The sequence below is a fragment of the Leptonotus elevatus genome, chromosome 4 (genome assembly GCF_054856555.1).
Source record: "Leptonotus elevatus isolate MCC_2025b chromosome 4, RoL_Lele_1.0, whole genome shotgun sequence".
Lineage (NCBI taxonomy): Eukaryota > Metazoa > Chordata > Actinopteri > Syngnathiformes > Syngnathidae > Leptonotus > Leptonotus elevatus.
This window is the reverse complement of record NC_141242.1, coordinates 10,643,119-10,655,098: the sequence shown is the minus strand read 5'-3', so window position 1 is coordinate 10,655,098 and position 11,980 is coordinate 10,643,119. Positions and strand designations below refer to the sequence as shown.

General features: G+C 41.7%; 2 protein-coding genes and 1 non-coding gene across 3 annotated transcripts; 1 reads left to right on the top strand and 2 right to left on the bottom strand.

The window, feature by feature from the left end:
* Positions 1 to 493: 493 nt before the first annotated feature.
* Positions 494 to 2,687, bottom strand: rpl27a (ribosomal protein L27a). Its single transcript, XM_086074181.1, has 5 exons — positions 2,618 to 2,687; positions 1,997 to 2,060; positions 1,833 to 1,908; positions 745 to 919; positions 494 to 667 (listed from the first exon to the last, which is right to left on the bottom strand). Exons 1-5 carry the CDS (start codon positions 2,618 to 2,620, stop codon positions 539 to 541), a joined length of 447 nt encoding a protein of 148 aa, XP_085930307.1. The 5' UTR covers positions 2,621 to 2,687; the 3' UTR covers positions 494 to 538.
* On the bottom strand, positions 1,389 to 1,518 carry LOC147175477 (small nucleolar RNA SNORA3/SNORA45 family). The gene has a single exon (XR_015094750.1). It is a non-coding gene; the product is annotated as a small nucleolar RNA SNORA3/SNORA45 family (small nucleolar RNA).
* Positions 2,688 to 3,528: 841 nt separating the features above from the next.
* On the top strand, positions 3,529 to 10,825 carry LOC147175475 (uncharacterized). Its single transcript, XM_086072719.1, has 9 exons — positions 3,529 to 3,611; positions 4,371 to 4,524; positions 4,594 to 4,644; positions 5,141 to 5,409; positions 5,836 to 5,938; positions 7,843 to 7,917; positions 7,983 to 8,135; positions 8,392 to 8,563; positions 10,722 to 10,825. The coding sequence occupies exons 1-9, from the start codon at positions 3,529 to 3,531 to the stop codon at positions 10,823 to 10,825; spliced, it is 1,164 nt and encodes a 387-aa protein (XP_085928845.1).
* The last annotated feature ends 1,155 nt before the right edge of the window (positions 10,826 to 11,980 follow it).

The following is an 11,980-nucleotide window of genomic DNA, read 5'->3' as shown; positions in this document are numbered from 1 at the left end:
GCCTTTCACTTGTATTTCGAAAATTTGGAACACTTTTGATACTAAAAACATTGTATGGGATGATACAACTGTGTTAGATTTTTTGTAGTATAGAAAAAGGTCATTTATGTAGTGTGCTTGGGAAGCTCTCTAGCAATATTAACATATTTCCCTTTTGCAAAATACACATTGATATTGTACTTCCAATACAATTTTGACTCATCACTTCAATCTAATTCAAGGTCTCACCTCTATTAGATGCGACCACTAATGTTTATTGTGCCACAATCAAAACATTTATATTATTTTTCAGATTATTTACAAACAAAATTATTACAGCAAGCAGTTTGCAGCAACAATGCAAACTAAATAAATCTAACCTACACTAAATTTCGCTGACAAAATTTGAAATTCAATACCTGTGTTTTTTAAACAAAAAACATTTTTGATAACAAGGCTTTTGTATTACAAAATACAATTGAAGGTGGTAATTAAACAACAAAAATCACTTCAATTCTGTATTTGAACAGTTTATTTTTTCCAAAACACTCAAAGGCATTTACGCCATCAGGACGCAAACTCCTCCCACGGACTTGATCTTCTCCTCGGCCCGTCGGCTGAAGAACTTGGCCTTGACGATGACGGGCTGTTTGGGCAGCTTGCCTTTGCCCAAAATTTTGTAGTACCCCTGGAGATAAAAAAAAAGAAGCTTTAAAATCCTAAACAGGCATTAAAACTTTATAGGCATTATGAGGTGGGACTTACGGCGTGCACTGCGTCGATGATAGGCGCGGGGCCGTCTGGCTTTTTGCTGTGCTCGACCCGAGTCTTCTCGCTCACCAGCGTCCACAGCTTGTCCAAGTTGATGGTGGGGCAGTAGATGGTGTTCCTCTTCAGATGGTAATGTCTCATGCCCACCTTGCCGAAGTACCCAGGATGGCTGAGGGCGCGCACAGTCATTGATTAAAACAATGTTACACTTATGTTTCTTCTGTATTCTTCACACCATCTTTTGTTTTTATAAATCATACTTTACAATACATTGCCTTTTTTATGTGTGTTTTTGGCAGTGCTGGACCAGATTAATGTCATTTCAATGAGGAAACTTGATTTCATAAGAGTAAAAAACATTACACGCTTGTTCATGCAACAAGTAAAATGTGGCCAACTGACATGTATAATTAGCAGCTTCATGTATTTTAAGTAAAATGTTCATTTTCGCCCATAAAAATAAAATACCGGACAATTTAAGCTCTTAAAAATGTGTACATTTTCAAGGTGTATATCTACTGAAATACTATTTTTTTTATTTCTGAAAATAGTCTCTTTCGTGACAAACTGAACTGAGACGCCAACATTAATCCAAACATGGTGTTTTAGGGACACAAGTAGTTTAGCAAAAAACAAAGTGTTGTGACTGTCCATGTGGCTGAACGGTCTACAAGAGAAGCCATTCGGTGAATAGGAGCAGTGGTTTTCTCTAAGAGGACTTTAGCACACCGAGACAATAAAGTGTCAAGATGAGACTCTAGCCTCTCCAACATCAAGTCAGCGTGTCCTACAGATTTGTGCAGCAAAACTGAATGTACAGCAGACTATTAACAGTTTCCCTTCTATTTGCATTGAAAGTAATTGTCAATAACAGAAGCCACAAACCAAAATGCGAGAAGCATTGTTTTGAACGCATGTTTTGAGAAATGAGCTAGTCAGAGTTAAACTTGTATGTCAAGGCACTACTGCCTCAAAATTACACATAGATCCCATGCAATTGCAGAGAACTGTCAAAACAAAGGACATTGACAAGTCCACATGCTATCACACTCAGGTGACATTACGTCATGTCGCTGACTTACTATTTATCAAAGTTGATCCTGTGGTGATGCATGCCACCAGCATTTCCACGACCTCCGGGATGCTTTCTGTGCTTGCCTGTGGAAGGACACCCCAACATATGTCAAATGTGTATACTGTCAACTTTAAATATGTTATAAATTAAAGATAAACGTGTGCTTCTTACCAACACGACCGTGTCCGTGGCTCACATGCCCACGCAACTTCCTGGTCTTGGACTTCTTAGTAGGCTGTGAAAAGATAATCAACACGCTCACTAACATGATCGCTTACCATTTCATTAGCATGCTGCTAACTTAGGTAGCTTAACAGCACAGTTAAGCGTATAGTCAACAAGGTAGTATGCAGTTATGAGATGTTAAACGATAAATACAAATCCACGATTATTTACGTGTAGATCTCGCATCACCAAGCATGATTAACAGCTCATGCTAACACCGGTACTGCGTTCAGCGAGCATGAAAATACTTCACTTATTTCATTTGGCTGTGGCTTTTACTTCGCCACATTGTTAATACGAAAAGCTACATAAATTAAGAAATCAACAAAGCGTGAGTTAATTTATAAGATTTAAGCGTTCGGACAGAGGGCCTCGCAAGTCTCACAGTGAACCGACATTACGTGGTCAATTCATCAAACAATCCCAATAATAGTCAGCGCTAATATAAAATGTGAGACTCGTATGTTATTTGCACTCATCGGATGGTACATGTAAGTGGCTCCTAAGTAGGATGGACATAGATTTATTTGGCTTTTCGAGCACAAGGGTGTACACGATAGCACTTACCATCTTTAGAGGGTGATCGAAAGAGGAACGGGATTTGGAAACCACGCGGTTTTCTGTGAGATTTGGCACTCGGTGATAAATAAACTACAGCCACCTCTAGTGGTCAATGTGGCAAATATCACTTTAAATGACTCCGAAACAAAGCGTGTTGATGTTGTTGTTTTTTTTATCGTGTTATTTTTTGGGTTAATTTGCTGAACAAATTAGCATATTCCATCACCAACATCCCTAAAATACATTATCATAATACATTTTTGACATATTGTTTTTTATTTCTATAATATTAATTTGCTACTACAAAGTATTTTTTTTAAATAAATGTTTAATTGACATCTAGCGTATTTAACTGTCATAATTATTTTTTCAAACCGAGTGCCCTGAAAGGCCTCTAGATAATAATAATAATAATAATAATATTAATAATAATATATATATATTTTTTAAACGCCTCTCACTCAAAGTCAGTTGAGCCAGATTCCATTTCACTGTGACACTAAAAAGCACAAGCATGTTAGAAGATGGATGGATGGATGTATGTTATCCAGCCACTAAACATGGTGTCGCAACAGTCCATCGGGGCTTGAAGCAGTAAATGTACACTCACGCCACAGTTGTTTGTGAGCATGGAATGCCCTGGAGAACGAGTGAAGGCATCATTAGCAGGAGACATTTACTTGCGAGGATTTCACCTTAGTCCAATCAAATCTTTGTGTTTCTCCCCCTTGACACTTGACTTCTGACAACAACATCGTTCCTCTTATTGTCACCTCTTCTCCAGTCTGGGAAAAACAGTCAGCAGTCAATCACAATAACCAGGTAAGCTTGTTTATGTGTAGATAATCAATTAAATTAGTTTTTTTATGCATCCAACAATATGAATGTCATGTTTTTGCTTTTGACAGCTAATCACGATGGAAAGTAAGCGAAAAACAGATGCAACTTCTTCATCCTGTGGAAAACAGCATTTTGCGAAGACTTTGCTTAACAACATAAGGTAAAAAAAAAAGACGAAGTTTAATACAGCACAGTTATTCGAATGTACAAAATTCCATGTATAAATAATCTTAATGATACTTGTTTGTCCTTATCGTCCTATGTTTAAAAAAAATAAATTTAAGACAAAAAAAGGTTGGGTTTTACCTTGACTAGTTTCGGCGAGGACAGCTGCCTTCCTCAGAAGCTGAAAAAATCGTAGGACAATTTGATTTGTAGACAAGATTTTAAAAAATTAGCCATTGTTTGTCCTTAGTTTGCTTCTCTTCTCGACAGCCTTCCCTGTCATTTCTTGGCTGGTTGGTTTGGGAGGGGGGGGGGGGGGGGCACCGTGGCACCCTGCTGTTTTCAATAAAACAGTCTAGTGAGCCTGGTGACCTTTAACAATTTTTAATGGTGATTTTGTATTAAGGAAAGATGATGTTGCTATGTTTTGTAATTCTTTCCAAAAAGCCTACCAAGCCCGACTGGCCTATGGCACATTTTTACAGTAGAGTTAGTATTAGGAGAATGTTGGGATCAAGCAAATATCACTGTAAATGTGTATTTTCCATTTAATAGCCAACCCTCCTTGTCCTTTGTCCCCTGACTGGTGCAGCATAGCCCTCTGCATCGCGATGCCAAGTAAATGGCATGGAGTGATGGAACGATGTTGTTTCTGCATCCGCGAGCTATTTTAACTTATTTAGTTTGTTATTTAGTCGGGAGGCAAACTATTGCGTAATTCTCCTTGTCTTACTGTCTCTGGCCGTCCAACCAGGATCCAACCTGAGGTCCAGAGGGTTCTGGATAATAACTGCAAAGCTGTTGTGAGACTAAAGCGTCTGAACCTGCAGCCGCTGGTGCCTCCGGTGCGACTGCTGTGCCAAAACCGAGCCGAGTTCTCTGAGGAATGCCTGGATTGTCCTTGGCGGGTGCGAAAGTGACGCTTGATGATGATGAGTCACGCCAGGAAAAGATTGTTCATGATGTTTCCTTCACAGAATGAAGTCAAACCAAATGCGTGTGACATCCTGGAGATCCAAGAGACAGAGGTGGGGGACTTGAGTCACTTGACTTGGCTCGTGTCAGACTTATTGATCAAGTGAAATCCGATGATGATTACATTTGGATTCAAAGATGATGTTTTTGATGAAATTGGGAACAAGATAATGTCAACAAGTAAGGTTTGTAAATCAAAGATGCAAGACGCAACAACTCCAACATTTAACTTCACCCGTTGCAAAAAAAAAAAAAAAAAACACAAGTAAGCTACATTCACTTCACACATTAGTACTAAATTGCAACAAAACTAGATGCCAATGGATTGTCACTCATGAAGACTAATTGCAGAATCCTGCACATTCACATTCGGTTGTGTCACTCTGTGTGTTTAGCGGGCCTTCAGATTTGAGACTTCTGACCCGCACATATGTGACTTACTCCCACCTTTGGCAGGATGACAGCCCAACAGTATCCAGTATGAATCCAGTTCATCCTGAAGGCTCTTCCAAATCAGATCCACCTTACATCCTGGTTCATTCCGGGAAGGCCGATCCACATACCTTCTACTTGGATCCTGATCGGGAGCTGATCATGGTCCTTGACCTGGAGCCAGAAGATCAGATACAAGAGTCCAAATGTGTAGAGCCGTCTCCAACCTGGGAAGTGGCCCAAAAGAGCGAAGACAAGAGCAAGGAGACGGAGAGCGAAGATTTCTGTGCCGTGTGTCTGAACGGAGGAGATCTGCTGTGCTGTGATTGTTGTCCCAAAGTTTACCACTTGGCCTGTCACCTTCCTTCACTGCGTAGCTTCCCAACGTGTGTAGTCCACTAGTATTTGTAATAAGAATTGATAAAATTCCAACATACTAACACTTACTATACTAGCACATAGCAAGATAGCAACCAAAGGCTGATAATGATTTTATCTTGTCTAGTAGTCGGGTGCTATTTTTTAAAAAGAGTCGATAGAATTCAAAGGCAAATCGCTAAAAATTTTAGACGGGTAAGACTTCAAATGAGAATTGATCAATAATAAAGTTTGGGAGCTAACATAGGCCTACCGTAAATAGCAAGACTACCATTGAGTTCTAGTTCAAATTTGAACTGCTAAATTGCTAACAGTTGGTATGCTAATTTATCAAGATGATGCACTAAAGCAGATCGATAATGTTTAATCTTGACCTGTAGTTAATGCAAGCATGCTAGCATTAAGTTCTAAAGTGAGGCCCTGCTGTCCTGTAGGGGTGACTGGGCGTGTACATTGTGCAGGACTGACTACGACTTAGCTGAGAGCTTCCGCCGGGGAGTCAACGTCCCCTATGTTCTGTCCCACCATGACCAGAAGGTGACAATAGCCTAGCACACTACAGTTTATTACATCATCAAGTATTGATACTTATTGTAATGTATCTTAGCGTAAAGTACGCTAATCTTATCAGGTGTTGTAGCGTAAAGCATTTTCCTATATTGTAACTTAATATAACTTAAAATAAGGGTACTGAATAATATTCAGAGGTGGCAAATCCAGGTCCAGAAAGTAAAAACCCTGCCAGTTTGGCTTTAGGCCCTGGTGCTAGCTATCTAAGCTAGCTTGGTCCCTAGCAGGTAAACAAGCACCATGGGAGCTATCTAGGGAGCTAGGTATCTAGCACCTGAAAGTAAAAACCCTGCCGCAGTTGGCTTTAGGCCCTGATGCTAGCTATCTAGCTAGCTCCCTAGCAGGTAAACGAACACCATGGGAGCTAGCTAGTGTTGGAAATCATTTCTTTGATTTATGCGTGTTCAAAATAAAACTCAAAGTTGAAGTCTCGTGGAGAAGTTTTTTGCCGGCTTTATTTCAGAATTCTGAAGACACCCAAGAACCTTGCTCAAACAGCATCTGGTCTAGAAGTGTACCCCCTCTTTCCGCTCTCCCTTATTTATACAAAAACAGTTTACTCCCCCCCTTTCATCTTGTCCTGTCAGCAGAGTGAAATACAATACTTGATTATCTTACTTCAGTTCCTATCTTAGTCCACTCAAGATGTGGGTAAACAATTGGCCCCTGGCGCCCCCTCGCACCAGGAGTTTTTATGGACAGACCTCTGATTGCATTTACAGACATCCCCTCATTTAGATTGAATCAGAAACCTTACTTCCCCAGGGAAGAGAACAAAGACTATAGATTGACTAACATCTGAATGAACTGTTGTCTTATTATTACACATCTCTAACTAATATCAAAAACAATTAAAATATAAATTGAAACAGAAAAACAATGTTAATAATCTAACACTAGCTAGCACCTGGGGCTAAAGCCAAACTGTGGCAGGGATTATAATTTCTGGACCTGGATTTGCCACCTCTGATCACATTCTTAGTATTCTAAGTATTGTATTGTTTTGTTACTGTAATGTATCATAGTGTATAAAAAATGCCAAATTGATCATAGTATAATCATATCTTGTATATTGTAGCCTAAGCGAAGCATAACAATGGATTGACAATTCCGAACATTCGGGCATTTCTGCTATTTCCACAACGCCACACTTAATTTCCACGGCGTCTTGTATTGCTTTTGCCTGTGACTATCATACGAAACAGGCATGTTGATATATTAGTCAACAATCCAAAGTTCAATGCTTTTCAATGAGCGGAGAGCATCGCTTCCCCTGAGGAAAAATGCTGCATTCGAGGAAAGTGGGAAATCAGATTTATCCCACTCGGATTGAGTCAGTTCACCTTCAAAGCGTTCAAGGCAAATGTAAACACAAGACATATGTTCACGTGACACAATGTGATTTGGAATGACTGCGTTAACAAGAATCTGCCATTTTTATTGTTTATATTTTCCTCAAACGCTTTGAGGGCGGACCTGGGACACTCCGAGTGGTCTAAATCTGACTTCAAACGCAGCATAAAACCACCATTTTGATTTGTGTGACGTCATTTCGGAATGATCAACTGTGTTGTATCTTAGGCCTAGCACAATTACCCCCAATATATTGTAGCTAATCATAATATATTGTAGTGTAACATAGCATCTTCTAACTTAACGCAGCATAACTGAACATATTGTATTGCCACTTATAATAGATGCATCATGTATTATATCGCTAGTGTAGTGTATCATAGCATAACATTATACAGTAAGGTATCTTCTATGGCATAATGTATTTTACTGTAACTTATTTCACTTTAAGGGTTGCCCTGTCGTTTAGTCTGTTTCATTTGAAGGTAGAAGTTAATCCTCTTTTTTCCTTTCCACAGAGATGTGAGAAGTTGACATTACTGCTGTATGTTCACCCACTAAGCGCTCCTTTCCACGAGCCTGTCAGCCGTCTGGTCAGTAACTTTAAACGCTGCCAGCACTGTCACGCATTTTTTCCTGACTGTTGAATGTGCTTTAGGTGAGGAACTACTACCAGGTCATTAAGAGGCCCGTGGACTTGTCGCTGATCCGCAGGAAGTTGGACAAGAGCAACACTTTGCACTACTTCATGCCAGAACTCTTTGTCCACGACGTCCTGCTCATGCTCAAGAACTGTGCTACCTTTAACTATGTGAGTCCATGTTAGCAATGCTGAATTATTGCGTTTGTGTGTGGGAGGAAGTTCCACACATCGTTAGTTAACATTGTAAGACCAGGAGGACAAATGAGGAAGGGATTTTCGGGACACATATCAGCTCTCATTAGAGTCCTCGAGCGCAAGTGCTTTATAAGTCAAGTAATTAGGGCCTCATTAGCGGTGTGATGTTGAAGTCACATAAATGAAACAGGCTCTCTGACCTCACTGTTCTGCTACGGCTTGCCCGCAGCCCGACTCGGAGGTGGCCCGGGCTGGTCGGAACCTGGAGGTGTTTTTCCTGAGCAAACTGAGGGAGATTTTTCCCGACAGGACCTTCCCGTCGGCCAACCAGGACAGGATGGAGCGAGCTCGCCTGCGGTGGCGCCGTGAGGAAGAGGAGGGAGGAGGAAGGAGGAAGAGATGTGCGCTCGCTGGCAACACATCCAAATGTTAGGAAGATTTCTGACCAATAAAATTACAACTTTTACAACTTTTATTACTGCTTCCCTTCATTCATACACATCATTGTTGTCGTGTGATTTATTGCTAGCATGTCTTGTAGCATAATCGTACTGTTACTCAATGATGAATTGTTGTGTATCATCGTACAATACCGTAGCATAGCCTACTGTAATGTGTCGTACTGTAGTGCAACTTAATTTACTGTAATGTAGCGTGATATCGTTTTGTAAAGTATTGAAGAGTGTAATGAATCAGAGTAATAATCATTACTGTATGGTATCTTATTGTAAGGTATCGTAAAGCATCTTGATCAATTGCATCATAACATTTTAAGTTAGCACAATGCATCTAGTGTTTTGTGTCATGACATAATATGAAGTATTTCCACTAATTTATTGTATATATCTTACTGAATTTTAGTGCAACTGAACTTAGTGTAACGTATTGTGTTTTATCGTAACAGCGATTGGTGATTTATTGTACTGAATTGTATCATAACTTATTGAAATCTGTTGTAATATTGTAGCATGCTTCTCACTTTGCTGTATGGCATCTTATTGTAATGTATAGTAGTGCAACATAGTACAATGTTTTGTAATGTTTTCTTTTGCATCATATTTCACCTTATTGTAATTTAGCATTGTAGCCTAGCATACTGTTTAACAAGGTATTGCAATGTGTGTCTTGTATTTTTGTAAAGTAACACTGCGTAATGCATCGTAACATATTACTTAGCATTGTAACCTAGAATACTGTATAACAATGTATAGCAATGCGTTTATTTTATTTTTGTAATGTATCCCATCGTAACACTAGTTATAACCATCCATCCATCCATTTACTACCGCTTATCCGGGGTTGGGTCGTGGGGGCAGCAGCAGCTTTAGGAGGGAAACCCAAACTTCCCTCTCCCCAACCACTTCTACCAGCTCCTCCGACGGGATCCCAAGGCCAGCTGTCCTGGGTCGTCCCCGGGGCCTCCCGTCGGTGGGGCATTCCCGGAACACCTCTCCAGGGAGACGTCCAGGAGGCTTCCGAACCAGATGCCCGAGCCACCTCAACTGGCTCCTCTCAACATGGAGGAGTAGCGGCTCGACCCTGAGTCCCTCCCGGATGACCGAGCTTTTCCCCTATCTCTAAGGGAGAGGCCGGACACCCTGCGGAGGAAACCCATTTCGGCCGGTTGTATCCGGGATCTTGTTCTTTCAGTCATGACCCACAGCTCGTGACCATAGGTGAGGGTAGGAACGTAGATGGACCGGTAAATCGAGAGCTTCGCCTTTAGGCTTAGCTCCTTCTTCACCACAACGGACCGATACAGAGTCCGCCTGTCTCATCTCCCGCTCCATCCTGCCCTCACTCGTAAACAAGACCCCAAGATACTTGAACCCCTCTACTTGGGACACCCTTTTCCGACTGAGGACTATGGTCTCGGATTTGGAGGTGCTGATCTTTATCCTAACCACTTCTCGCTCGGATGCAAACCGCTCCAGTGAGAGTTGGAGATCATGACTTGATGAAGCCAACAGCACCACATCATCTGCAAAAAGCTGAGATGCAATGTTGAGGCCACCAAACCGGAACCCCTCAACGCTTCGGCTGCGCCTAGAAATTCTGTCCTTAAAGGTCATGAACAGAAAGGGCAGCCTTTGCGGAGTCCAACTCTCACTGAGAACAAATCCAATTACTGTCGACAAAGCGGAACAAACTCTGACACCGGTCTTACAGGGACCGAACAGCCCATATCAGGGGGCTCGGTACCCAGTACTCCTGAAGCACCCCCCATAGGACTCCCCGAGGAACATGGTCACCTTTTCCAAATCCACAAAACACATGTAAACTGGTTGAGCGAACTCCCATGCACTCTCGAGGACCCTGTCGAGGATGTAGAGCTGGTCCACAATGCTCCTCCTGAATCCGAGATTCGACTTCCCGACGGACCCTCCTCTCCAGCACCCCTTGAATAGACCTTACCAAGAGGCTGAGGAGTGTGATCCCTCTAGAGTTGGAGCACACCCTCCGGTCCCCATTTTTGCCAATCCAGAGGCACTGTCCCCGATGTCCACGCGATGTTGTAGAGGCGTGTCAACCATGACCCACAACATTTCCCTTGCCCAGACGCGGGTCACCGGGGCCTCCCTCTGGAGCCAGGCCCGGGGGCGGGGCTCGAAGGCAAGCGTTTGGTGGCCGGGCCTCCAACCATGGGGCCCGGCCGGGCATAGCCCGAAAAGGCAACGTGGGTCCCCCTTCCTATGGGCTTACCACCTGTCGGAGGGGCCAAAAGGGTCGGGTGCGTAGCAAGCTGGGTGAGGGCCAAAGGCGGGAACTTTTTAGCATAAAGCCTCATAATGTATTGCCAACGTTGCTTTTTTTTTGTTTTTTGTAACACATTAATATCTTCCGTTTGGTTCCTTTTCAAACAACTCACTGATCATTTGTCACAGCAAGAGCCATAAAAAGATATTCCGGTGGAGAAAGTGTGCTGATCAGGCAAATCTGTAAACACTGGCTCTCAGATCAGAGAAGACGACAACGAAGGGGGAGTGAGTTCGGAGCTTTTAAGGGTCTTGTGGATCACATTCAGATACAATTGAAGGAATTGAGCATAAAATTTATTTTTTTTATCTCTAATGCCTCAACTGGTTTTTATTCCATCCAGTAAACATCACATTTCTTCCTGACTTGGAATGTTTGCTGTTAGGACATCAAAAGAACGAGCGCGGTGAATGAATGATGAAGATGATGAAGAAGAGGAGCTACACGTGATGTTTATGAGGCGGTTCACTCTTCGTGTCATCCGGGGTCACTCATACTCATTTCCTCCCTAAGAAGCGGCGTTATGAGGCGGGATGTTTAACTTGGATGCTGCATCTGTCTGTCCGCCAGCTTATAAATAATAATGGCAGACTTGCACAATAACACAGCCAGAAAGCTCAAATAAAAATGCACAAATAAAACAGCAATAATTCCTTGTGTGCCCAAATTTGGGTTTAACTTTCTCAACTGATGTGTATCCAAGAAAGAACAAGGCTGATTTTAATGGTTACAAAGTCGGAATTTTCAACAGACTTGCTTCAAACTTGGAAGGATTATTGTGCTGTATTAAATAGTTGATTTTCGAACACATATATGGAATATTTTGCTCTGGTCTGGAGGTCACACATGGCAGATTAACCCTTTGAGCAGAATCAACTCAAAACCTGCCAGACAGATTCCTGGCTGCAAGCGCTACGTAACCACACTACATATGTTATGGGAGTGTGTTTCATTACGTCATTAAAATGACGACTTTTGTGGAAAATATAAGATTTCTCTTGAAAATGTTGTCATTCCTATCTTGAAAATATGCTACTTAAAAAAATACATCTAATCTACAT

Bases quoted from the DNA above. Each gene is read 5' to 3' on its own strand.
- LOC147175475 (XM_086072719.1), top strand. From the start codon at position 3,529: ATGGAAAGTAAGCGAAAAACAGATGCAACTTCTTCATCCTGTGGAAAA. The intron at 4,645-5,140 runs GTGGGGGACTTG...CATTCCGGGAAG, and splicing joins TGGAGATCCAAGAGACAGAG to GCCGATCCACATACCTTCTA. The intron at 5,939-7,842 runs GTGACAATAGCC...TCCTTTCCACAG, and splicing joins TGTCCCACCATGACCAGAAG to AGATGTGAGAAGTTGACATT.
- rpl27a (XM_086074181.1), bottom strand. The intron at 920-1,832 runs GTAAGTCAGCGA...GCGCGCCCTCAG, and splicing joins AGGATCAACTTTGATAAATA to CCATCCTGGGTACTTCGGCA. The intron at 668-744 runs GTAAGTCCCACC...TTTTATCTCCAG, and splicing joins TCATCGACGCAGTGCACGCC to GGGTACTACAAAATTTTGGG.